The following is a 23,746-nucleotide window of genomic DNA, read 5'->3' on the forward strand; positions in this document are numbered from 1 at the left end:
TTCTATTGGAGGTCGGAGCGCATATTACTTCTGACACCCATGTCGATTTAAGTTTCATGGATTCCTCTAGATTTAAATGTGTCTCTTGAATTAGTGCTATTGATGTATTAATCCTTTGTAGGTGTGATAAAATCATTTTTCGTTTAATAGAGGATGTAATTCCCCCTATGTTCCGAGTCTAAAATTTTTACCCATCTAGTATATATTTATTAGTGTAAGTAGCAGATATGCAACAAAAATAAATAAATATATATATAAAAAAAAAAAAGGAGAAAAAAGGAAAGAAATAAAGGTCTCCCTCAGCTCTGGAATTACAAAAAGTTTATCTATTCTTAATATCATGGTACAGATATGCAAGAATTTATTGATGGTATGGGAGAAAAAGAAACATAGAAAAAAATGTATCTAAGCGATGGTTAAAACCCATGCTCTGCTAATTTTTTTCTCTGCCTCGGCTACTGTTTGAAAAAAAAAATGGTTTGACCTTCTACAGTTACCTTGAGCCTAGCAGGATAGATAACTGGCTTGCCAGCCGACCTTTAGCATTTTTCCACAGACTGGGGAGAGCTCCTTTCTCTTAGAAGATATCTCCATAGAGAAATCTTGAAATAACAATATCTTTGAACCCTCATAGACCAAGAGCTGCTTTTTTCGGTAATATTGCATAAACAGCAATTTATCCTGATAATTTAAAAATTTTGCGATAATTGGTCTTGGCTTAGAGACATTTGGAGATCTCCCCAATCTGTGAACTCTCTCTATCAGAAAAGGCGTGGGTGGTGGGGGAATGTTCAGCAATTGAGGGAGTGTGAGTGTCATGAATTTCATTAGATCTTCTTGCTGTACAGGTTCTGGGTATCCTATAATTCTTAAATTATTCCTCCTTGCCCTATTCTCAAGATCATCTATTTTAGCTTGGAGTTTATTTATTAGCTTTTGGTTTCCCTCAATTTTTGGGGTCTGAATATTTGTCTTATCCTCAAGATCAGAAATTCTCTTTTCTATTTCTTGTAGTCTACCAGCGAACTGTTTCACTTCTATTGCTAGTGATGCAATGTCCTGCTTTATTTCATTTTTTAGGGAATCAAATTTAGGTGATATGGCCTCTAGGATACTAGAGACTAAAGATTGTGTGTTTTGAGATTCTGTGGAGCTTATGCTCTGTGATTGAGCAATAGAGTCATGTGGTGCTACAGGGGTCTCTATGGGTTTTTTTGTTCTGCGCTCCTTTGATTTTGCTGCCATACCTGGATTAGTCTTGGGAGTGCCAGTGGGGGAAGTGATATATTTGTCCATATACTCAGAAAGAGAGAGAAAAGCAAAAGGGTTCAATCAATGTGTGTGCGTGTGAGAGAAAAAAAAAAAAAAAAAAAGTGCTGGGAGTGAGTGTGGGGATAAAAAAAAGAAAAGGGGTGATTATTATGTTCTTATGTGAGTTTGAACCAGAATTGGCAGGGAATGTAAATAGAGACTACTGTGCTAAAGAAAAGAAAGATTCTCATTAAACCAAGAGCTATTAACACAGCCAGTTCACTAGCTCCAAAGAAAAAGGCAGAGATCTCATGTAGAAGCCTTTTCTAATTGCTTATACGATTTTGGAATACTAAATTTCAACTTTGTATGCTTAATATAGATCTGTTCTTTAAGAGATATTACAGCCTCTGCAGCAAGATCTTAATTTTTTGAGTAACTATTGTATCAGTATTCTTACAGGTGCTATGGTTTATAGTGTGACAGATTTCTGGCCCTTTAGGCTCTCAATTAGTTAAAATACAGACTGTTTGTAAATTATATATCACCCCTATAAATCTCACCTCTATAGTTTTTCCTTTAAATATCTAGTAAAGAAATTTAGTGACTACAATAACAGGGATAAGAAGAGTAATACAAATTCCCTTTTTAGTGAGGTTAACAGGCTCACTGGAAAGAATGGGTTCTATGTTTGCCAATAAGTAGAAAATATATCATGTTATAAAGATAGAAAAAAAAAGGCTACACAGATACTTAATTTTTAGATATTAAAGTAATACCCAGTTCCTGATTTCGTTTAAAAAATAATCTAAGTTCCTATAGGCCAAAAAGCCTTGCTGCAGTTCTTACTGAGATTAATAAATACAAAGGTAGTTCTTATGCCAGTTACATATGAATCTAGCTTTTAAGCATACTTTAGTCCATTATCAAGGCAAAGATAGAAAAGAGTTCTTATAGTTTTTGTAGATAATTTTACTTCCTTGATATGCCTTTTATTCATAAAAGGGGAAGTTGTTCTCGTAGTAGCTTGATTTTAACTTCTTAAGCAGGTTTTTTTTTTTTTTTTTTTTAAAGCAGCAAAACTTGTAGGATAGAAAAGTCAATTTCAGTTAAATGCCTTCAATATTTCAACTTTAGCATAAGCCAGAGAGCAGAGCTCTGCCAAGTATGGATCAGGTACAAAGACACAGATTATTCCCCCTTACCCCAATATGTTCCTTGTGCTTCAAGTTGAAGTTGGGTATGGAGCAAAAAAGAAAGTTTGTTCTGAATCCCAACCTTTCAAACTCTTTGCAATCTTTAGACGCTTACCGGGCTTAGCGGGGTGTCCTTCCAGCTGGTCTCAGCAGGTCCCGGTATGCTGAGTGCCTTCGTCTCCGAGTCCCTCCATGCAGTTCCGGGGGTGGAGAGGAGGAAATAAAACCAGGTTCATTATCCTCCGCGCTGAGCTCAATGATCCATCCGCTCACCACACGCAGCACCGGTGGGTGGGAGCGGGCTTGATTGCCCCCGAGGCAGGTCAGGTGCCGGTAAGTTGCTGTGAGGGTCCGCGCTTCACTTTAGCAAGGGGGAATAATTCAAGGCAGGCTGCTTCTTGGTGCTGTTCTGCTGCGGATTGCCAAGTCTGGTTAGCCCGGCATTTCCTCCATCAAGATTTGTGAGAAAAAAAAAAAAAAAAATCAGCGCTTCACTTGTGCTGCTAGCCAGGGTATTATTCTTTCATTATGGTAAGTTTACCCAGTAAAATGCTCAAATGGGTTATTAGTCTTTCCAGAGAAAGGTCTTTTATCTTAAGCGTATGATATCAGTTTACGCTGTGGAGGGTAGCTGGTGTGTTGGCTTTAACCAGCTGCAGAATTTCCTTCTAGCATGAAGGATCCAAGCGCTACAAACCGCCAAGGTGTAACTGCAGGGGAGTGATGTCTGTACAGGTGCACTAATGCACAGTCTCCTCCTCTTCCTCCAAGACCGCCGCTTCTTAACGTACATTTTCGGCGAGCCAGAAAGTACGGGTTAAAAATAAAATAAAATGTAGTTTCATGTCCCTTAAAAGTGATTGTAAAGTTTAACGAATTAAAGCCCAGTATCTAAAAATTCTCTTAAAAAAGGGGCACTTTAATTCATGGTGACAGATTTCCCGCACAGCTATTTGTAAGGGGTGGAAACGTCACCTCTCAGCCAAATAGCGTTTTGCCGTGGGCTGCCTTAGCAGCTCAGTGTGGTGAACGCTACAAACAAATAAAGGAACATTCAGCATGAAGCATTTTATACAAAAGCTAGGATTTACCATCACTTTAAACTTTACATCAAAGTGAATACACACACATATACAATAAAAAAAAAAAAAGCAAATAACTTGTTTTCTTGCAAAAATAGTACTTAGAAATTCCCAGTGTAGCCACAGCCCCCAGTGTTTAAAGAACACACAACAAGATTACAAGTTGTGCGCTAAACCGGGTGAGTAAATAATGCAAAAAAAATTGGAGCGGTATCGCACCCTCCATATCGCTGCCATTACAAGTTACTGAAAAACCTTATTTTGTTGTTCGGTATGGTGTAATAAGCTCCATTCAGCACAAAACCCAAGGTCTGACTTTACGCGATCGTGCACGCTTTCCCCCATAGACATCAATGGAGAGAAAGTGTTAGTTTTTTTCCTAACACCTGCGATTGCGGAATGGCGATCACTATAACGCAATCCCCAGTGATGTCTATGGGGACAAGAAAGTTATGTAAAAGCCTAATACCCTAACATAAACCCCTAGTCTAAATACCCTTAATCCGCCGCCCCCCGACACTAAATAAAGATATTAACCCCTATTCCGCCGCTAACATATTAGCCCCTAAACCGCCAGCCCTCCACCACACCAACACTAAAATAAAGTATTAACCCCTAAACCTAATTATCGCCTATTCTTTAAATTAAATTTACAATATAACTCTTAAAAATAAAAACTTACCTGTGAAATAAAAAAACAAACAAACTAAGATTAAAACTATAAAATGAACCCAACAACTATTTTAAGAAAATAAAAAAAACTAAAATTACTACAAGATTAAGAAAAAAACAGAATTTATGTTTACCTGATAAATTTCTTTCTCCAACGGTGTGTCCGGTCCACGGCGTCATCCTTACTTGTGGGATATTCTCTTCCCCAACAGGAAATGGCAAAGAGCCCAGCAAAGCTGGTCACATGATCCCTCCTAGGCTCCGCCTACCCCAGTCATTCGACCGACGTTAAGGAGGAATATTTGCATAGGAGAAACCATATGGTACCGTGGTGACTGTAGTTAAAGAAAATAAAATATCAGACCTGATTAAAAAAACCAGGGCGGGCCGTGGACCGGACACACCGTTGGAGAAAGAAATTTATCAGGTAAACATAAATTCTGTTTTCTCCAACATAGGTGTGTCCGGTCCACGGCGTCATCCTTACTTGTGGGAACCAATACCAAAGCTTTAGGACACGGATGAAGGGAGGGAGCAAATCAGGTCACCTAAATGGAAGGCACCACGGCTTGCAAAACCTTTCTCCCAAAAATAGCCTCAGAAGAAGCAAAAGTATCAAACTTGTAAAATTTGGTAAAAGTGTGCAGTGAAGACCAAGTCGCTGCCCTACATATCTGATCAACAGAAGCCTCGTTCTTGAAGGCCCATGTGGAAGCCACAGCCCTAGTGGAATGAGCTGTGATTCTTTCGGGAGGCTGCCGTCCGGCAGTCTCGTAAGCCAATCTGATGATGCTTTTAATCCAAAAAGAGAGAGAGGTAGAAGTTGCTTTTTGACCTCTCCTTTTACCTGAATAAACAACAAACAAGGAAGATGTTTGTCTAAAATCCTTTGTAGCATCTAAATAGAATTTTAGAGCGCGAACAACATCCAAATTGTGCAACAAACGTTCCTTCTTTGAAACTGGTTTTGGACACAGAGAAGGTACGATAATCTCCTGGTTAATGTTTTTGTTGGAAACAACTTTTGGAAGAAAACCAGGTTTAGTACGTAAAACCACCTTATCTGCATGGAACACCAGATAAGGAGGAGAACACTGCAGAGCAGATAATTCTGAGACTCTTCTAGCAGAAGAAATCGCAACTAAAAACAAAACTTTCCAAGATAATAACTTAATATCAACGGAATGTAAGGGTTCAAATGGAACCCCCTGAAGAACTGAAAGAACTAAATTGAGACTCCAAGGAGGAGTCAAAGGTTTGTAAACAGGCTTGATTCTAACCAGAGCCTGAACAAAGGCTTGAACATCTGGCACAGCTGCCAGCTTTTTGTGAAGTAATACCGACAAGGCAGAAATCTGTCCCTTCAGGGAACTTGCAGATAATCCTTTTTCCAATCCTTCTTGAAGGAAGGATAGAATCCTAGGAATCTTAACCTTGTCCCAAGGGAATCCTTTAGATTCACACCAACAGATATATTTTTTCCAAATTTTGTGGTAAATCTTTCTAGTCACAGGCTTTCTGGCCTGAACAAGAGTATCGATAACAGAATCTGAGAATCCTCGCTTCGATAAAATCAAGCGTTCAATCTCCAAGCAGTCAGCTGGAGTGAAACCAGATTCGGATGTTCGAACGGACCCTGAACAAGAAGGTCTCGTCTCAAAGGTAGCTTCCAAGGTGGAGCCGATGACATATTCACCAGATCTGCATACCAAGTCCTGCGTGGCCACGCAGGAGCTATCAAGATCACCGACGCCCTCTCCTGCTTGATCCTGGCTATCAGCCTGGGGATGAGAGGAAATGGCGGGAACACATAAGCTAGTTTGAAGGTCCAAGGTGCTACTAGTGCATCCACTAGAGCCGCCTTGGGATCCCTGGATCTGGCCCCGTAGCAAGGAACTTTGAAGTTCTGACGAGAGGCCATCAGATCCATGTCTGGAATGCCCCACAGGTGAGTGACTTGGGCAAAGATTTCCGGATGGAGTTCCCACTCCCCCGGATGCAATGTCTGCCGACTCAGAAAATCCGCTTCCCAATTTTCCACTCCTGGGATGTGGATAGCAGACAGGTGGCAGGAGTGAGACTCCGCCCAAAGAATAATTTTGGTTACTTCTTCCATCGCTAGGGAACTCCTTGTTCCCCCCTGATGGTTGATGTACGCAACAGTCGTCATGTTGTCTGATTGAAACCGTATGAACCTGGTCCTCGCAAGCTGGGGCCAGGCCTGGAGAGCATTGAATATCGCTCTCAGTTCCAGAATATTTATCGGTAGAAGAGATTCTTCCCGAGACCAAAGACCCTGAGCTTTCAGGGATCCCCAGACCGCGCCCCAGCCTATCAGACTGGCGTCGGTCATGACAATGACCCACTCTGGTCTGTGGAACATCATCCCTTGAGACAGATTGTCCAGGGACAGCCACCAACGGAGTGAGTCTCTGGTCCTCTGATTTACTTGTATCTTCGGAGACAAGTCTGTATAGTCCCCATTCCACTGACTGAGCATGCACAGTTGTAATGGTCTTAGATGAATGCGCGCAAAAGGAACTATGTCCATCGCCGCCACCATCAACCCGATCACTTCCATGCACTGAGCTATGGAAGGAAGAGGAACGGAATGAAGTATCCGACAAGAGTCCAGAAGCTTTGTTTTTCTGGCTTCTGTTAGAAAGATCCTCATTTCTAAGGAGTCTATAATTGTTCCCAAGAAGGGAACCCTTGTTGACGGGGATAGAGAACTCTTTTCCACGTTCACTTTCCAGCCGTGAGATCTGAGAAAGGCCAGGACAATGTCCGTGTGAGCCTTTGCTTGAGGAAGGGACGACGCTTGAATCAGAATGTCGTCCAGGTAAGGTACTACTGCAATGCCCCTTGGTCTTAGCACCGCTAGAAGGGACCCTAGTACCTTTGTGAAAATCCTTGGAGCAGTGGCTAATCCGAAAGGAAGCGCCACGAACTGGTAATGTTTGTCCAGGAATGCAAACCTTAGGAACCGATGATGTTCCTTGTGGATAGGAATATGTAGATACGCATCCTTTAAATCCACCGTGGTCATGAATTGACCTTCCTGGATGGAAGGAAGGATAGTTCGAATGGTTTCCATCTTGAACGATGGGACCTTGAGAAATTTGTTTAAGATCTTGAGATCTAGGATTGGTCTGAACGTTCCCTCTTTTTTGGGAACTATGAACAGATTGGAGTAGAACCCCATCCCCTGTTCTCTTAATGGAACAGGATGAATCACTCCCATTTTTAACAGGTCTTCTACACAATGTAAGAACGCCTGTCTTTTTATGTGGTCTGAAGACAACTGCGACCTGTGGAACCTCCCCCTTGGGGGAAGTCCCTTGAATTCCAGAAGATAACCCTGGGAGACTATTTCTAGCGCCCAAGGATCCAGAACATCTCTTGCCCAAGCCTGAGCGAAGAGAGAGAGTCTGCCCCCCACCAGATCCGGTCCCGGATCGGGGGCCAATATTTCATGCTGTCTTGGTAGCAGTGGCAGGTTTCTTGGCCTGCTTTCCCTTGTTCCAGCCTTGCATTGGTCTCCAAGCTGGCTTGGCCTGAGAAGTATTACCCTCTTGCTTAGAGGACGTAGCACCTTGGGCTGGTCCGTTTTTACGAAAGGGACGAAAATTAGGTCTATTTTTTGCCTTGAAAGGCCGATCCTGAGGAAGGGCGTGGCCCTTACCCCCAGTGATATCAGAGATAATCTCTTTCAAGTCAGGACCAAACAACGTTTTCCCCTTGAAAGGAATGTTTAGTAGCTTGTTCTTGGAAGACGCATCAGCCGACCAAGATTTCAACCAAAGCGCTCTGCGCGCCACAATAGCAAACCCAGAGTTCTTAGCCGCTAACTTAGCCAATTGCAAAGAGGCGTCTAGAGTGAAAGAATTAGCCAATTTGAGAGCATTGATTCTGTCCATAATCTCCTCATAAGGAGGAGAGTCACTATCGAGCACCTTAAGCAGTTCATCAAACCAGAAATATGCGGCAGTAGTGACAGGGACAATGCATGAAATGGGTTGTAGAAGGTAACCCTGCTGAACAAACATCTTTTTAAGCAAACCTTCTAATTTTTTATCCATAGGATCTTTGAAAGCACAACTATCCTCTATGGGAATAGTGGTGCGTTTGTTTAAAGTAGAAACCGCTCCCTCGACCTTGGGGACTGACTGCCATAAGTCCTTTCTGGGGTCGACCATAGGAAACAATTTTTTAAATATGGGGGGAGGGACGAAAGGAATACCGGGCCTTTCCCATTCTTTATTAACAATGTCCGCCACCCGCTTGGGTATAGGAAAAGCTTCTGGGAGCCCCGGCACCTCTAGGAACTTGTCCATTTTACATAGTTTCTCTGGGATGACTAAATTTTCACAATCATCCAGAGTGGATAATACCTCCTTAAGCAAAATGCGGAGATGTTCCAATTTAAATTTAAATGTAATCACATCAGATTCAGCCTGCTGAGAAATGTTCCCTAAATCAGTAATTTCTCCCTCAGACAAAACCTCCCTGGCCCCCTCAGATTGGGTTAGGGGCCCTTCAGAGATATTAATATCAGCGTCGTCATGCTCTTCAGTAACTAAAACAGAGCAGCCACGCTTACGCTGACAAGGGTTCATTTTGGCTAAAATGTTTTTGACAGAATTATCCATTACAGCCGTTAATTGTTGCATAGTAAGGAGTATTGGCGCGCTAGATGTACTAGGGGCCTCCTGAGTGGGCAAGACTCGTGTAGACGAAGGAGGGAATGATGCAGTACCATGCTTACTCCCCTCACTTGAGGAATCATCTTGGGCATCATTGTCATTATCACATAAATCACATTTATTTAAATGAATAGGAATTCTGGCTTCCCCACATTCAGAACACAGTCTATCTGGTAGTTCAGACATGTTAAACAGGCATAAACTTGATCAGAAAGTACAAAAAACGTTTTAAAATAAAACCGTTACTGTCACTTTAAATTTTAAACTGAACACACTTTATTACTGCAATTGCGAAAAAACATGAAGGAATTGTTCAAAATTCACCAAATTTTCACCACAGCGTCTTAAAGCTTTGAAAATATTGCACACCAATTTTGGAAGCTTTAACCCTTAAAATAACGGAACCGGAGCCGTTTTAAGCTTTAAACCCCTTTACAGTCCCTGGTATCTGCTTTGCTGAGACCCAACCAAACCCAAAGGGGAATACGATACCAAATGACGCCTTCAGAAGTCTTTTATAAGTATCAGAGCTCCTCTCACATGCGACTGCATGCCATGCCTCTCAAAAACAAGTGCGCAACACCGGCGCGAAAATGAGACTCTGCCTATGCTTTGGGAAAGCCCCTAAAGAATAAGGTGTCTAAAACAGTGCCTGCCGATATTATTATATCAAAATACCCAGATAAAATGATTCCTCAAGGCTAAATATGTGTTAATAATCAATCGATTTAGCCCAGAAAAAGTCTACAGTTTAAATAAGCCCTTGTGAAGCCCTTATTTACAATCGTAATAAACATGGCTTACCGGATCCCATAGGGAAAATGACAGCTTCCAGCATTACATCGTCTTGTTAGAATGTGTCATACCTCAAGCAGTAAGAGACTGCACACTGTTCCCCCAACTGAAGTTAATTGCTCTCAACAGTCCTGTGTGGAACAGCCATGGATTTTAGTTACGGTTGCTAAAATCATTTTCCTCATACAAACAGAATTCTTCATCTCTTTTCTGTTTCTGAGTAAATAGTACGTACCAGCACTATTTGAAAATAACAAACTCTTGATTGAATAATGAAAAACTACAGTTAAACACTAAAAAACTCTAAGCCATCTCCGTGGAGATGTTGCCTGTACAACGGCAAAGAGAATGACTAGGGTAGGCGGAGCCTAGGAGGGATCATGTGACCAGCTTTGCTGGGCTCTTTGCCATTTCCTGTTGGGGAAGAGAATATCCCACAAGTAAGGATGACGCCGTGGACCGGACACACCTATGTTGGAGAAACTAACACTATGAAAAAATTAAAAAAAAATTCTAATATTAAAAAAAAAATTAAACGAAATTATCAAAAATAATAAAAATTAAACCTAATCTAATAGCCCTATAAAAACAAAAAAGCCACCCCAAAATAAACCCCCCCCCTAGCATATCAATAAACTACCAATAGCCCTTAAAAAGGGCCTTTTGTAGGGCATTGCCCTAAGTTAAACAGCTCTTTTACCTAAAATAATTACAAAGTCCCCCATAATAAAAAAACAAGAGCATTCAGCTCTTTTCGCCCATTAAAATAAAAAAGCCCTAATCTAAAATAAAAAAAATAAAAAAAAAACCCCACCTAACTCTAACCCCCAAATAGGCACTCACCATTCCTGAAGTCCGGCGGAGGAGGTTTCCTTCCAGGCGGCGACATCTTCATCCAGTGTGGGGACCTCTTCTATCTTCATCCAGGACGAAGGCGGCATGGAGGTGACTGCAGAACAGGACCAGCCAATAGGATGAGAGCTGCTTAAATCCTATTGGATGATGTGAACAGCCAATAGGATTTAAGCAGCTCTCATCCTATTGGGTGATTAGAATTTTTCAGCCAATAGGAATGCAACGGTACCCCAATATAAAAGGGGTACCTTGCATTCAATCCTCAGTGTGCGGTGACTATCATACGATGAGGATCCTCCACGCTGGATGGCTCCGCAGTCACCTCCGCTTCGCCCTGGATGAAGATAGAAGAGGTACCCGCGCTGGATGAAGATGTCACCGCCTGGAAGAAGACCTTCTCCACCTGACTTCAGGAACGGTGAGTACCTATTTGGGGGTTAGACTTAGGTTGTTTTTTTTTTTTTTTTTTAAGATTAGGGCTTTATTATTTTAAAATGGGCGAAAAAGAGCTGAATGCCCTTTAAAGGGCAATGTCCATACAAATGCCCCTTTAGGGGCAATGGGTAGCTTAGTTTTTTTTTTTAGACTTGGCTTTTTTTATTTTGGGGGGTTGGTTGGGTGGGGGGGGGGGGGATTTTATTTTAGGTAAAATCTGTTTAACTGATAGGTTAGGGTTTTTTTTAAATTTATTTTGGGTGGCTTTTTTGTTTTTATAGGGCTATTAGTTTTATTTTTTTGGATAATTAAATTTATTATTTTTTGTAATCTTAGTTGTTTTTGGTAATTTTTTTTTTTTTTTTTTGCAATGTTAGTTTTTTTTTCCGTAGTATTAGGATTTTTTAAATATTGTAATTTAGTTTTTTTTAAATTTATTTAATTTTTTTAAATAGTAATGTTAGGTAATTTATAGTTTAATCTTAGTTTTGTTTTTTATTTCACAGGTAATTTTATTTATTTTAAGATAGTTACATTGTAATTTTAATTTAAAGTTAGGGGGGGTTAGGTGTTAATAAATTTATTTTCATAGTAGCAATGTGGGGGGCCGGTGGTTTAGGGGTTATTAAGTTTATTTAGTGTTGGCGATGTGGGTGGGCGGCGGATTAGGGGTTAATAGTATTTGGGATGCGGGGGTGGAGGTTTAGGGGTTAATAGGTAGTTTATGGGTGTTAGTGTACTTTGTAACATTTTAGTTATGAGTTTTGTGAAACATTTTTGTTTAGCAAAATCCATAACTACTGGTCTCAGATCGCGGAATGGATCAGGGCGGTATAGGCTATAACGCAAGCATTTTAGCCAGAACACACAACCTGTAATACAGCGGTATGAAAATCCCACACTGAAAAGCCATTTTTTGAGTGCGGAATGGATTGTCGCGTTACAGGCTAAAATGCTTGCATTATAGCTGTACCGCATCGACTTTTAATATGGGAGACCTGCCATTCCACGCGGAATGGCCAATTTTTCAGCGGTATAGCCGTACTGCACCGCAAATCTTGTAATCTAGGTCAAAGTGTTTTCAAAACCTAAAGTTTTTATTTTGTCAGTTCTGGACATGACCAGATCTGACTCTTACTAGCCTAGAAGATTGATGATGATGTCAGATAAAACTTAATGCAAAAGGCCTCCTCCTCCATGTAGGGCTGTGACAGGACACTAATGTAGTATTTAAAAAAAAAAAAAAAAAAAAAAAAAAAAGTAAGGAGGTAAAATCCATTTAAATAGATTAATACGTAAAGCTTTAAAGGGACACTGTAGGCACAAAATAACTAATCGATGCTGCAAAGAAAATCATATATTAAATATTTTTATAATGCCCTATCTGTTTCAATTACTTACCGTTTAGAAGATATTTGGCTCCGAATTTTTCAACCTTTCCAAACCCACTCTGTTTTTCATTATGCTCGTTGTCCAATCCGGGCTGACAACACCGGTTGGAAGATGGCGACCTTTATTCTTATTGCGCATGCGCAAGATACCGCAACATCATTGCTCACGTCACTCTCTGTATGTCTGTTATGTATGCAGTAGACCCGTTCTATCGATCGCGGATCAGAAGAGTTTGCTGCACTGTTAAGGTAAGTTCATTGCTTGCGTCCCTAAATTAACGAGCAATTAGCTTCATACAATATAATCTCCCTAGAATTAACGAGCAATGTTAGAAAAGTTTTAAACATGATTTGTTAATAAAGACCAATATATACAGTATAGTATAAACGATCTCATATTTATTTTTTATTTCATGCAATAGATCTATTATGGATTGTATACAAGTGAATCTCCCTAGAAAAAACGAGCAATTAAAAATAAACTATGTAAAACTAATTGTTTATACGGATCAATATATGAAGTATAAACAATCTCTTATTGATAAATAACTTTATTAATACATTTATATTGGTAAATCTTTATATTCATATATGTAAGTAAATAGTATTACATTTATAGATATAAAAGATATAAGGCACTGAAAAATTCTACAGTTTCGATTGAACATAAAATGGCTTGATAACAGATTTCATGGATTCAGCATAACAATACACAAGCATGAATCCAATTAACATATGGGCAGTTTCGGCTTCAGACAAAACAAACACGCATGCACAAACCGTAGTAATCCTCTGATAATTATATGCATAAAATAGGGCTAGGATAGGTTACTGATTTCAGATATGAACTGCCCATATTGGAGGGCTGGATTAGGTGACGTCAGGATTAAAAAATAAAACTTATTTTTATGCTGTTATTCAGCTTCGTTTGAATCTGAAAATAGGTTAGTGAGTTATTTATTATATCTTTATTTTGAAATATGGGTTCCGTTTTTGGTCAAAAATCCAAAAGATAGTAATCCTTTAAGGTCAAGTCAAAATTAAACTTTCATTATTCAGATAGAGCAGCAATTTTAAACAACTTTCCAATTTACTTCCATAAACAAAATGTGCACAGTCTTTTTATATTTACATTTTTTTGAGTCGCCATCTCCTACGGAGCATGTGCAAGAATTCACAGAATATACCTATATGCATTTGTGATTGGCTGATGGATGTCACATGATACAGGGGGAGAGGAAAGACACATAACTCTGAAATTTGACAGGGAAAAAAAAAAAAATAATCAATCTACTATTCATTTGAAGTTCAGACTAAGGGGTAAATTTAACAAGCAGCGGATGCTATCTACCCCCGTACTTTCTGGCTCGCCGAAAATGTACGTTAAGAAGCAGCGGTCTTAAAGGGACATGAAACTCAACAACATTTTTCTTTCATGATTTAGAAAGAGCATGCGATTTTAAACAACTTTCTAGTTTACTTCCATTATCTAATTTGCTTCATTCTCTTGATATTCTTTGCTGAAAATCTTATCTAGATAGGCTTAGTAGTTGATTGGTGGCTGCACATAGGTGCCTCGTGTGATTGGCTTACCCATGTGCATTGCTATTTTTCAAAGGATATCTAAAAAAAAAAAAAAAGCAAATTAGATAATTGAAGTAAATTGGAATGTTGTTTAAAATTGTATTATCTACCTGAACCATGAAAAAAAAGGTTTTTGGTTTAGTGTCCCTTTAAGACCGCTGCTCCTTAACTTGTCTGCCACATCTGAGGCGGCGGACAGCAATCCACCCGATCTGGTTGATTGACACCCTCTGCTAGCGGCAGGGGGCGACATTGCACAAGCATTTCACTAGAAATGGATCATGTCCGCCTGCACATTGTTAAATCGGCCCCTTAGTGCTACTGCATTGTTTTTTTTAATCATGCATTTGGTGATTATACAAATCTATTGTAATAAAAAAAAAGCATTAAGCAGTTCAATACAACAATGAAAGACTGTTTAACATCACTCATTGACTTACTTATAGATACTGTTAAACTTTTAGACCTTTAAACTGCATAGGGGATTTAAGTGATAGTTTACAACCTCCAGTTTAGGTTTTTACTCAATTAACAATAGTGTTATTACATTTTTAACTATTGTGGACTTTATTTGTTCTATAGTGTGACAGAGTACAATGGGAGCAGCCTGTAAAGAGAACTATTACAAGTAGAGCTGCAACAACTAAATCAATAATAATCGATTATTAAAATAGTTGTCAACGAATCTCATCATCGATTAGTTGGTTTGCAATTAGTTGGTCTGTGCACAGCACCAGCTGCTTTACTCCAATGAGTTCCTGCACTTGATATTGTGTTGTATGGTTATGCCCTTAGCCTAAAGGACGTCTACAGACATTTACTTTTCCCTTTTTCAGGACATTATAAGTTTACAACTACTTCTGGCTTATGTGCAACCCAGAAATAATAGGAGCCATAATTTGGGTTGTTTATAGTGAAATCAGGCGATTTGCCACTATGCTTTGCATGATATAGTGCCGAGCTTGTTTTTTTACACCTAGCCCTAATTTGATGGGAGTTATTTGAATTGATGTGCACTATTATATTTTTGAAAAATTAGCGGATCGCTTTCTGATTATATGTACTGTAGATAAACGTGTAAGGCGTTGTCCTGTTATTGGTATACAGTCCTTAGCACTTTTTACTTTTTTGAATAGTTTTTTTTATATTTTTAATTGTAATATGTACCAAATTCAACCTGTATACATATATATCTGTTATTTTAAGAGCGGACTAGATCATTTTTCCCTAACCTTATAGCTGGTTATTTACCATTGCATATAGATACATATATTTTTTTATGTTAGAATGAAGTCCAGGCTCACTTTGTTAAGAGGCCCCTTGCATTGGTAAAGAGCTAACAATGATCAATATCTCACCTTGCCGAAATTGCAAAACCCTACTTATGCATCTCAGGCACCTCAACACCATCTGAGCGCCTCTTCTTTGCTGCAGGCAATATAGCTTGCAAAAAGAGAGCCAGCCTCAGCCAGGAGCATGTGGTCATTTTAACATTTTTGCATTTCAATGCAAAGTTTGTGAAAGAATGAATAATAAAATGTTATAAATAGTGATAGTCTACCTCTTTTCAAACTTTTGTTTTGTTCAATTCTAAAAATTTGTTCTGCTGCTTTAAAACATTACATTAACACATCTGTCCAATTTTTGTCTGAAGTTTATATTTGTAACACTCAGTAAGTATGTGGATTTCATTTAAATATAGGAAAAAAATTAGAGATTTTTTTTATCCGATTAGTCGATTAATCGAAAAAATAGTTAGTTGCAGCCCTAATTACAAGCATCTTCATGTTGAGGATCGTGACAATTCCACACATGAAACAAACTGAAAACAACAATTTTCAATAAATAAGAACATTTCTCAAAAAAAAAAAAAAAAAATATTGTATATAGTTCCACCACCTGCAAAGCAAAATACGCAGTTTACAGTAGAATATGTTGAGAGAAAAGTTTGACTCAGGAAGTGTGAGTTTTTATGCGGCTACGGTAAAAAAAAGAGATGAGGATTTTTTCCAGTCGTGCCCTATTCACACTTTTTTCTGAACAAAATATATGTCAGCAAGGAAATATGCACAGGGGAACAGCAACCACTGTAATAGTGACTTCAAAAGACGGATTTATAGCATATAATATAGTCTTAAACTGAGATTGGATTATGCAACAAGTCAAAAAAAAAAAATAATAATAATAATAATAATAATATCTTACGAGTTTTACTCACTTTACATTATTAAAAAAACCAAAATACACCCAACAAAAAAGCAAAAATGAGCAAGAAAAATAACTGATTATATGTGCCAAGAAATGCAAAATCTAACGTATTACCTTTAATTCCGGCAGAGTTAGAAATGTTTCTTTTGGGATCCTCACAGACTCAATGTTGCTTCTGTTCTCTTTCTGCAGAAGTTCACAAAATCTTTTATAAGCACTACAGAGATAAGGCAAAAAAAAAAACAAAAAAACAAAAAAAAAACATAATTACATAACAGCGGTGTGGAAATTTAAAATAAAAAAAAAAACTAACAAAAAAAATTACTTGTCCAAGGGACTAAAGCAGGAGCCCCATCTAATAAAACTAAGGTTTTATCTGTATTATCTGTTTAACTGTCAACATATTCATGCTGGGTAATTATTTCTAAATATAGCATCTTACAGGGGAAACCTTTGAACATCATGTAACCTTCTGGACAAACTAAAAATAATTGTATCACCTACTAAAAAAAACGCAATTTACCAGGACAAATATAAAAATATGTAATGTAGTGTAAATGAAAGCAATATAATGCAGGTATATACAATGGGCTTGTAAACATATACCTACAGTCTCACTGTAAAGAACAGCAGTGAATTACCCTTCTGAATACCAGACACATAGGAGCAATGATTTACAGAAGTCCAAATGTAGCAGATTATGTACCTGGAATGTAATGAGGAAATTGCCCCATAGTCCTCTGGCTATGAAGTACGTGTGATTTATAAAAATAAAAGTGAAATATATAAAATATAATAAAAAAACATAATTTATGCTTACCTGATAAATTTATTTCTCTTGTGGTGTATCCAGTCCACGGATCATCCATTACTTGTGGGATATTCTCCTTCCCAACAGGAAGCTGCAAGAGGATCACCCACAGCAGAGCTGTCTATATAGCTCCTCCCCTAACTGCCACTACCAGTCATTCGACCAAAGACAAGCAAGAGAAAGGAGAAACTATAGGGTGCAGTGGTGACTGTAGTTTAAAAATAAATAACACCTGCCTTAAAATGACAGAGCGGGCCGTGGACTGGATACACCACAAGAGAAATAAATTTATCAGGTAAGCATAAATTAGGTTTTCTCTTGTAAGGTGTATCCAGCCCACGGATCATCCATTACTTGTGGGATACCAATACCAAAGCTATAGGACACGGATGAAGGGAGGGACAAGGCAGGCGCTTAAACGGAAGGCACCACTGCCTGCAAGACCTTTCTCCCAAAAATAGCCTCCGAAGAAGCAAAATGATCAAATTTTAAAAACCCATGTGGAAGCTACCGCTCTAGTAGAATGAGCTGTAATCCTTTCAGGAGTCTGCTTGCCAGCAGTCCCATAAGCTAAGCGTATTATACTCCTTAGCCAAAAGAAAGAGAGGTTGCCGAAGTCTTTTGGCCTCTCCTCTGTCCAGAGTAGACAACAAAAAATGCAGATGTTTGACGAAAATCTTTAGTAGCTTGTAAATAAAACTTTAAAGCACGAACCACGTCAAGATTGTGTAAGAGACGTTCCTTCTTTGAAGAAGAATTAGGACATAGTGACAGTATAACAATCTCCCGATTGATATTTTTATTAGATACCACCTTAGGTAAAAAAAACAGGTTTGGTACGTAACACTACCTTATCTGCATGAAAAATGAGATAAGGGGAATCACATTGTAAAGCAGATAACTCCGAAACACTTCGAGCCGAGGAGATAGCTACTAAAAACAGAACCTTCCAGAATAAGAGCTTAATATCTATGGAATGCAAAGGTTCAAACGGAACTCCTTGAAGAACTAAATTTAAACTCCAAGGCGGAGCAACAGGTTTAAACACAGGCTTGATTCTGACTAAAGCCTGACAAAACGCCTGCACGTCTGGAACCTCAGCCAGACGTTTGTGCAAAAGAATAGACAGAGCAGAAATCTGTCCTTTTAAGGAACTAGCTGACAAACCCTTCTCTAATCCTTCTTGGAGAAAAGATAATATCCTAGGAATCCTTGACCTTACTCCATGAGTAACCCTTGGATTCACACCAATGAAGATATTTACACCATATCTTATGATAGATTTTCCTGGTGACAGGCTTTCGCGCCTGTATTAAGGTATCAACAACCGACTCGGAGAAACCACGCTTTGATAAAATCAAGCGTTCAATCTCCAAGCAGTCAGCCGCAGAGAAGTTAGATTTGGATGGTTGAAAGGACCCTGAAGTAGAACGTCCTGTCTCAGAGGCAGAGTCCATGGTGGAAAGGATGACATGTCCACCAGATCTGCATACCAAGTCCTGCGTGGCCACGCAGGTGCTATCAAAATTACCAATGCTCTCTCCTGTTTGATCTTGGCAATCAGACGAGGGAGCAGAGGAAACGGTGGAAACACATAAGCCAGGTTGAAGGACCAAGGCGCTGCTAGAGCATCTATCAGCGCTGCCTTGGGATCCCTGGATCCGTAACAAGGAAGCTTGGCGTTCTGGCGAGACGCCATGAGATCCAGTTCTGGTTTGCCCCAACGTTGAATCAACTGTGCAAACACCTCCGGATGGAGCTCCCACTCCCCCGGATGAAAAGTCTGATGACTTAGAAAATCTGCCTCCCAGTTCTCTACTCCTGGGATATGGATAGCTGATAGATGGCAAGAGTGAATATCTGCCCATTGAATTATCTTTGAAACCTCCAACATCGCTAGGGAACTCCTTGTTCCCCCTTGATGGTTGATGTAAGCTACAGTCGTGATGTTGTCCGACTGAAATCTGATGAACCTCACTGCCGCTAGCTGAGCCCAAGCCTGAAGAGCATTGAATATCGCTCTTAGTTCCAGAATGTTTATTGGAAGGAGTGCCTCCTCCTGAGTCCACGACCCCTGAGCCTTCAGAGAGTTCCAGACTGCACCCCTGAAGGCTGGCATCTGTTGTTACTATTGTCCAATCTGGCCTGCGGAAGGTCATACCTTTGGACAGATGGACCCGAGATAGCCACCAGAGAAGAGAATCCCTGGTCTCTTGATCCAGATTTAGTAGAGGGGACAAATCTGTGTAATCCCCATTCCACTGACTGAGCATGCAGAGTTGCAGCGGTCTGAGATGTAGTCGGGCAAACGGAACTATGTCCATTGCCGCTACTATTAAGCCGATTACTTCCATACACTGAGCCACCGAAGGGCGAGAAGTATAATAATGAACACGACAGGAATTTAGAAGTTTTGACAACCTGTCCTCTGTCAGGTAAATCCTCATTTCTACAGAATCTATCAAAGTTCCCAGGAAGGAAACTCTTGTGAGAGGGGATAGAGAACTCTTCTTTTCGTTCACTTTCCACCCATGAGACCTCAGGAATGCCAGAACAATGTCCGTATGGGACAAGGCAATTTGGAAAATCGACGCCTGTATCAGAATGTCGTCTAAGTAAGGGGCTACTGCTATGACCCGCGGCCTTAGGACCGCCAGAAGTGAGCCCAGAACCTTCGTAAAGATTCTTGGTGCCGTAGCTAACCCAAAGGGAAGAGCCACAAACTGGTAATGCCCGTCTAGGAAGGCGAACCTGAGAAACCGATGATCTCTGTGTATCGGAATGTGAAGATAAGCATCCTTTAAGTCCACGGTAGTCATATATTGACCCTCCTGGATCATAGGTAGGCTGGTTCGAATAGTCTCCATCTTGAAAGATGGGACCCTGAGAAATTTGTTTAGGATCTTGAGATCTAAGATTGGTCTGAAGGTTCCCTCTTTCTTGGGAACCACAAAGAGATATGAATAGAAGCCTTGCCCCTGTTCCTCCTTTGGAGCTGGGTGGATCACTCCCATAACTAGGAGGTCTTGAACACAATGTAAGAATGCATCTCTCTTTATCTGGTCTGCAGATAATTGTGAGAGGTGAAATCTTCCTTTTGGGGAAGAAGCTTTGAAGTCCAGAAGATATCCCTGGGACACAATTTCCAACGCCCAGGGATCCTGGACATCTCTTGCCCAAGCCTGGGCGAAGAGAGAAAGTCTGCCCCCTACTAGATCCGTTACCGGATCGGGGGCTGATCTTTCAGGCTGTCTTAGAGGCAGAAGCAGGCTTCTTGGCCTGCTAACCTTTGTTCCAGGCCTGGTTAAGTCTCCAGACCGGCTTGGACTGGGCAAAATTTCCCTCTTGTTTTGCATTAGAGGGAGTTGATGCCACGCTCGTCTTAAAGTTTCGAAAGGCACGAAAATTAGTTTGTTTGGTCCTTAATTTATTAGACCAATCCTGAGGAAGGGCATGACCTTTTCCTCCAGTAATATCAGAAATGATCTCCTTCAGTCCAGGCCCGAATAGGGTCTGCCCCTTGAAGGGAATGTTGAGAAGCTTAGACTTTGAAGTAACGTCAGCTGACCAGGATTTAAGCCATAGCGCCCTACGCGCCTGTATAGCAAAACCTGAGTTCTTAGCCGTTAGTTTGGTTAAATGAACAACGGCGTCAGAAACAAATGAATTGGCTAGCTTAAGCGCTTTAAGCTTGTCAAGTATATCATCCAATGGAGTTTCTACCTGTAAGGCCTCTTCCAGAGACTCAAACCAGAAGGCCGCAGCAGCAGTGACCGGGGCAATGCATGCAAGAGGCTGGAGAATAAAACCTTGTTGAATAAACATTTTCTTAAGGTAACCCTCTAACTTTTTATCCATTGGATCTAGGAAAGCACAACTGTCCTCGACGGGAATAGTTGTACGCTTAGCTAGGGTAGAAACTGCTCCCTCCACCTTAGGGACCGTTTATCATAAGTCCCGTGTAGCTGCATCTATTGGAAACATTTTCTAAAAAATAGGAGGGAGAGAGAATGGTACACCTGGTCTATCCCATTCCTTAGAAATAATTTCTGAAAACCTTTTAGGTATTGGAAAAACCATCAGTGTAAACAGGCACTGCATAGTATGTATCCAATCTACACAATTTCTCTGGCACTATAATGGTGTCACAGTCATCCAGAGTAGCTAAAACCTCCCTGAGCAACACACGGAGGTGTTCAAGCTTAAATTTAAATGTAGACATATCAGAATCAGGTTGAAGCATCTTCCCTGAGTCAGAAAAATCACCCACAGAAAGAAGCTCTCCTGCCTCAGCTTCTGCATATTGTGAGGGGATATCAGACATAGCTACTAAAGCGTCAGAGAGCTCTGTATTTTTTCTAGTCCCAGAGCTGTCTCGCTTTCCTTGTAACCCTGGTAGTTTGGACAATACCACTGTAAGGGTATGATCCATAACTGCCGCCATGTCTTGTAAAGTAAACGCCATGGGCGCGCTAGATGTACTTGGCGCCACTTGAGCGGGAGTCCCTTGAGCGGGAGTCAAAGGTTCTGACACGTGGGGCGAGTTAGTCGGCATAACTTCCCCCTGGTCAATTTCCTCTGGTGATAAATCTTTTAAAGACAGAATATGATCTTTATAACTTAAAGTAAAATCAGTGCATTTGGTACACATTCTAAGAGGGGGTTCCACAATGGCTTTTCAACATAATGAACAAGGAGTTTCCTCTATGTCAGACATGTTTAAACAGACTAGCAATGAGACCAGCAAGCTTGGAAAACACTTTGATAAATGTGAACAAGCAAAAATTAAAAACGGTACTGTGCCTTTAAGAGAAACAAATTTTGTCAGAAATTGAAAAAGTGATAAAAAGCAGTAAATCTTACAAAATTTTTACAGTGTGTATAATAGACTAACAGAGCATTGCGCCCACTTGCAAATGGATGATTAACCCCTTAGTTTCAAAACCGGATAAAAACAAACAAACGTTTTTTAACAGTCACAACAAACTGCCACAGCTCTGCTGTGGCCCTACCTGCACATACAATGACTTTTGAAGGCACAAAAACCCTTTGTAGAGACCCTAAGTGTTCAGGGGACTCCTTCAGGGAAGCTGGAAGTCTCAAGCTGCAAAAACTACTGCACGATTTAGGCCTGAAATTAGGCCCCTCCCAACCTGTACTCACAGTGAGAGGGCCATAAAAAACTATCCCTAGGCAAAATCTAGCCAGCCATGTGGAAAAAACTGGGCCCCAATAAAGTTTTATCACCAAAATGTAGACGTTTAAACACTTCCAGCAAACGTTTTATTTTTCAGTAATGTGAGAAAGTAATAAAAATATTACCTTTTACAGCAAGCATGATACTAGTCGTTATTAAATTACTGTAATCAGGCTTACCTTAAATAAATCCGGTATTAACAGCATTTTCTAGCATATTCATTTTCTCTAGAAAAATTTAAACTGCACATACCTCATAGCAGGAGACCCTGCACGCCATTCCCCCAGCTGAAGTTACCTCATCTCTTCAGTTATGTGTGAGAACAGCAATGGATCTTAGTTACAACCTGCCAATCAACACGCTTCTTAAGTCACACACCCTCGATTATGACCAATCCAAATCAATGATTACAAATAATGCTGTTTCTAACAGCCAATCCGCCAACACCTAAGGGTATTTAAATCTCACGCAAACAGAGTGAGACTGCCCTTTGATACAGCCACCACGGCGAAACGCGTCAGTGGCGTCCCCCTGTTCTCCCCTAATTGTTGTTTTTAAATCAATTTGTTGATCCTACATTCTTTCTCAAATGACAATATAAAATGGTATTAAAATAGTTTCGGCCGCAATAGCGGTATCTAGTCTAAGCTGATCGAGCTACACTAGGTATAACAAAAAACCTTGCTTACTCATAGGTAATATAGGTATTGATCCAGGCCAGGCCTAGTATACATAGTACTCAAGTTATTTATAAAATATAGCTGGTAACAGAGTCAGATTTACCTTAAATTTACAATATTCTAACGATATCTATTAGGTAACGGACATTTTACCAAATACTTTAGAAAAACCAGTACTTATCTTTACGGTATTAACAGGTAAAAATTAGGAGTGTGTCAGATATTTACGGTATTAACAGGTAAAAATCAGTTATGTGTGAGATATCCCACTCTCTATATTAACGTGGATAGCACAATACTTATTCTTAAGAACATTGATACTCAGGCAGCAATATTTTATTAACGGTACTTACAGGTAATTTAACATCTGAGTTCACAACTCCTTACAACCATAGGCAAGCTGTAAGCTGATCGAGCCACACTAAGTATACCACAAACCCTGCTTACTCACAGGTAATATAGGTGTTGATCTAGGCTAGGCCAAGTATATACAGTATCCTAGTTATTCATAAAACCGAGTGGGTAATAGAGTCAGACTTACCTTAATTCACAATATTTTAATGATACTTATAAGGTAACAGACTTTCTACCAAATACTTTAGATAAATCTAGTACCCATCTTTACGGTATTAACAGGTAAAAATTAGGAGTGTGTCAGAAATTAACGGTATTAATAGATATAAATCAGTAATGTGTGAGGTATCCCACTCTCTATATTAGTGTGGGCAGCACAATACTTATCCTTATGAACATAGATATTTAGGAGTAACTTTTCATTAAACGGTATTAACAGGTAATTTATTATCCAAGTTCACAACTCCTTACAACCATAGGTAAAGATATTTCAGTGCAAACCACCTAGATGTTTATGAATAACCACCAA

General features: G+C 39.8%; 1 protein-coding gene across 1 annotated transcript in view; it reads right to left on the reverse strand.

The window, feature by feature from the left end:
• The window catches only part of CIB1 (calcium and integrin binding 1), a 113,903-nt gene that overhangs the window by 75,127 nt on the left and 15,030 nt on the right, over positions 1-23,746 (reverse strand). Inside the window, exon 3 of the mRNA XM_053717699.1 lies at positions 16,290-16,392. Within this exon, the coding sequence (XP_053573674.1) occupies positions 16,290-16,392 (103 nt within the window). The remainder of the gene's footprint in view (positions 1-16,289; positions 16,393-23,746) is intronic.

Source organism: Bombina bombina, chromosome 6 (assembly GCF_027579735.1).
Source record: "Bombina bombina isolate aBomBom1 chromosome 6, aBomBom1.pri, whole genome shotgun sequence".
Taxonomy (NCBI): Eukaryota; Metazoa; Chordata; class Amphibia; order Anura; family Bombinatoridae; genus Bombina; species Bombina bombina.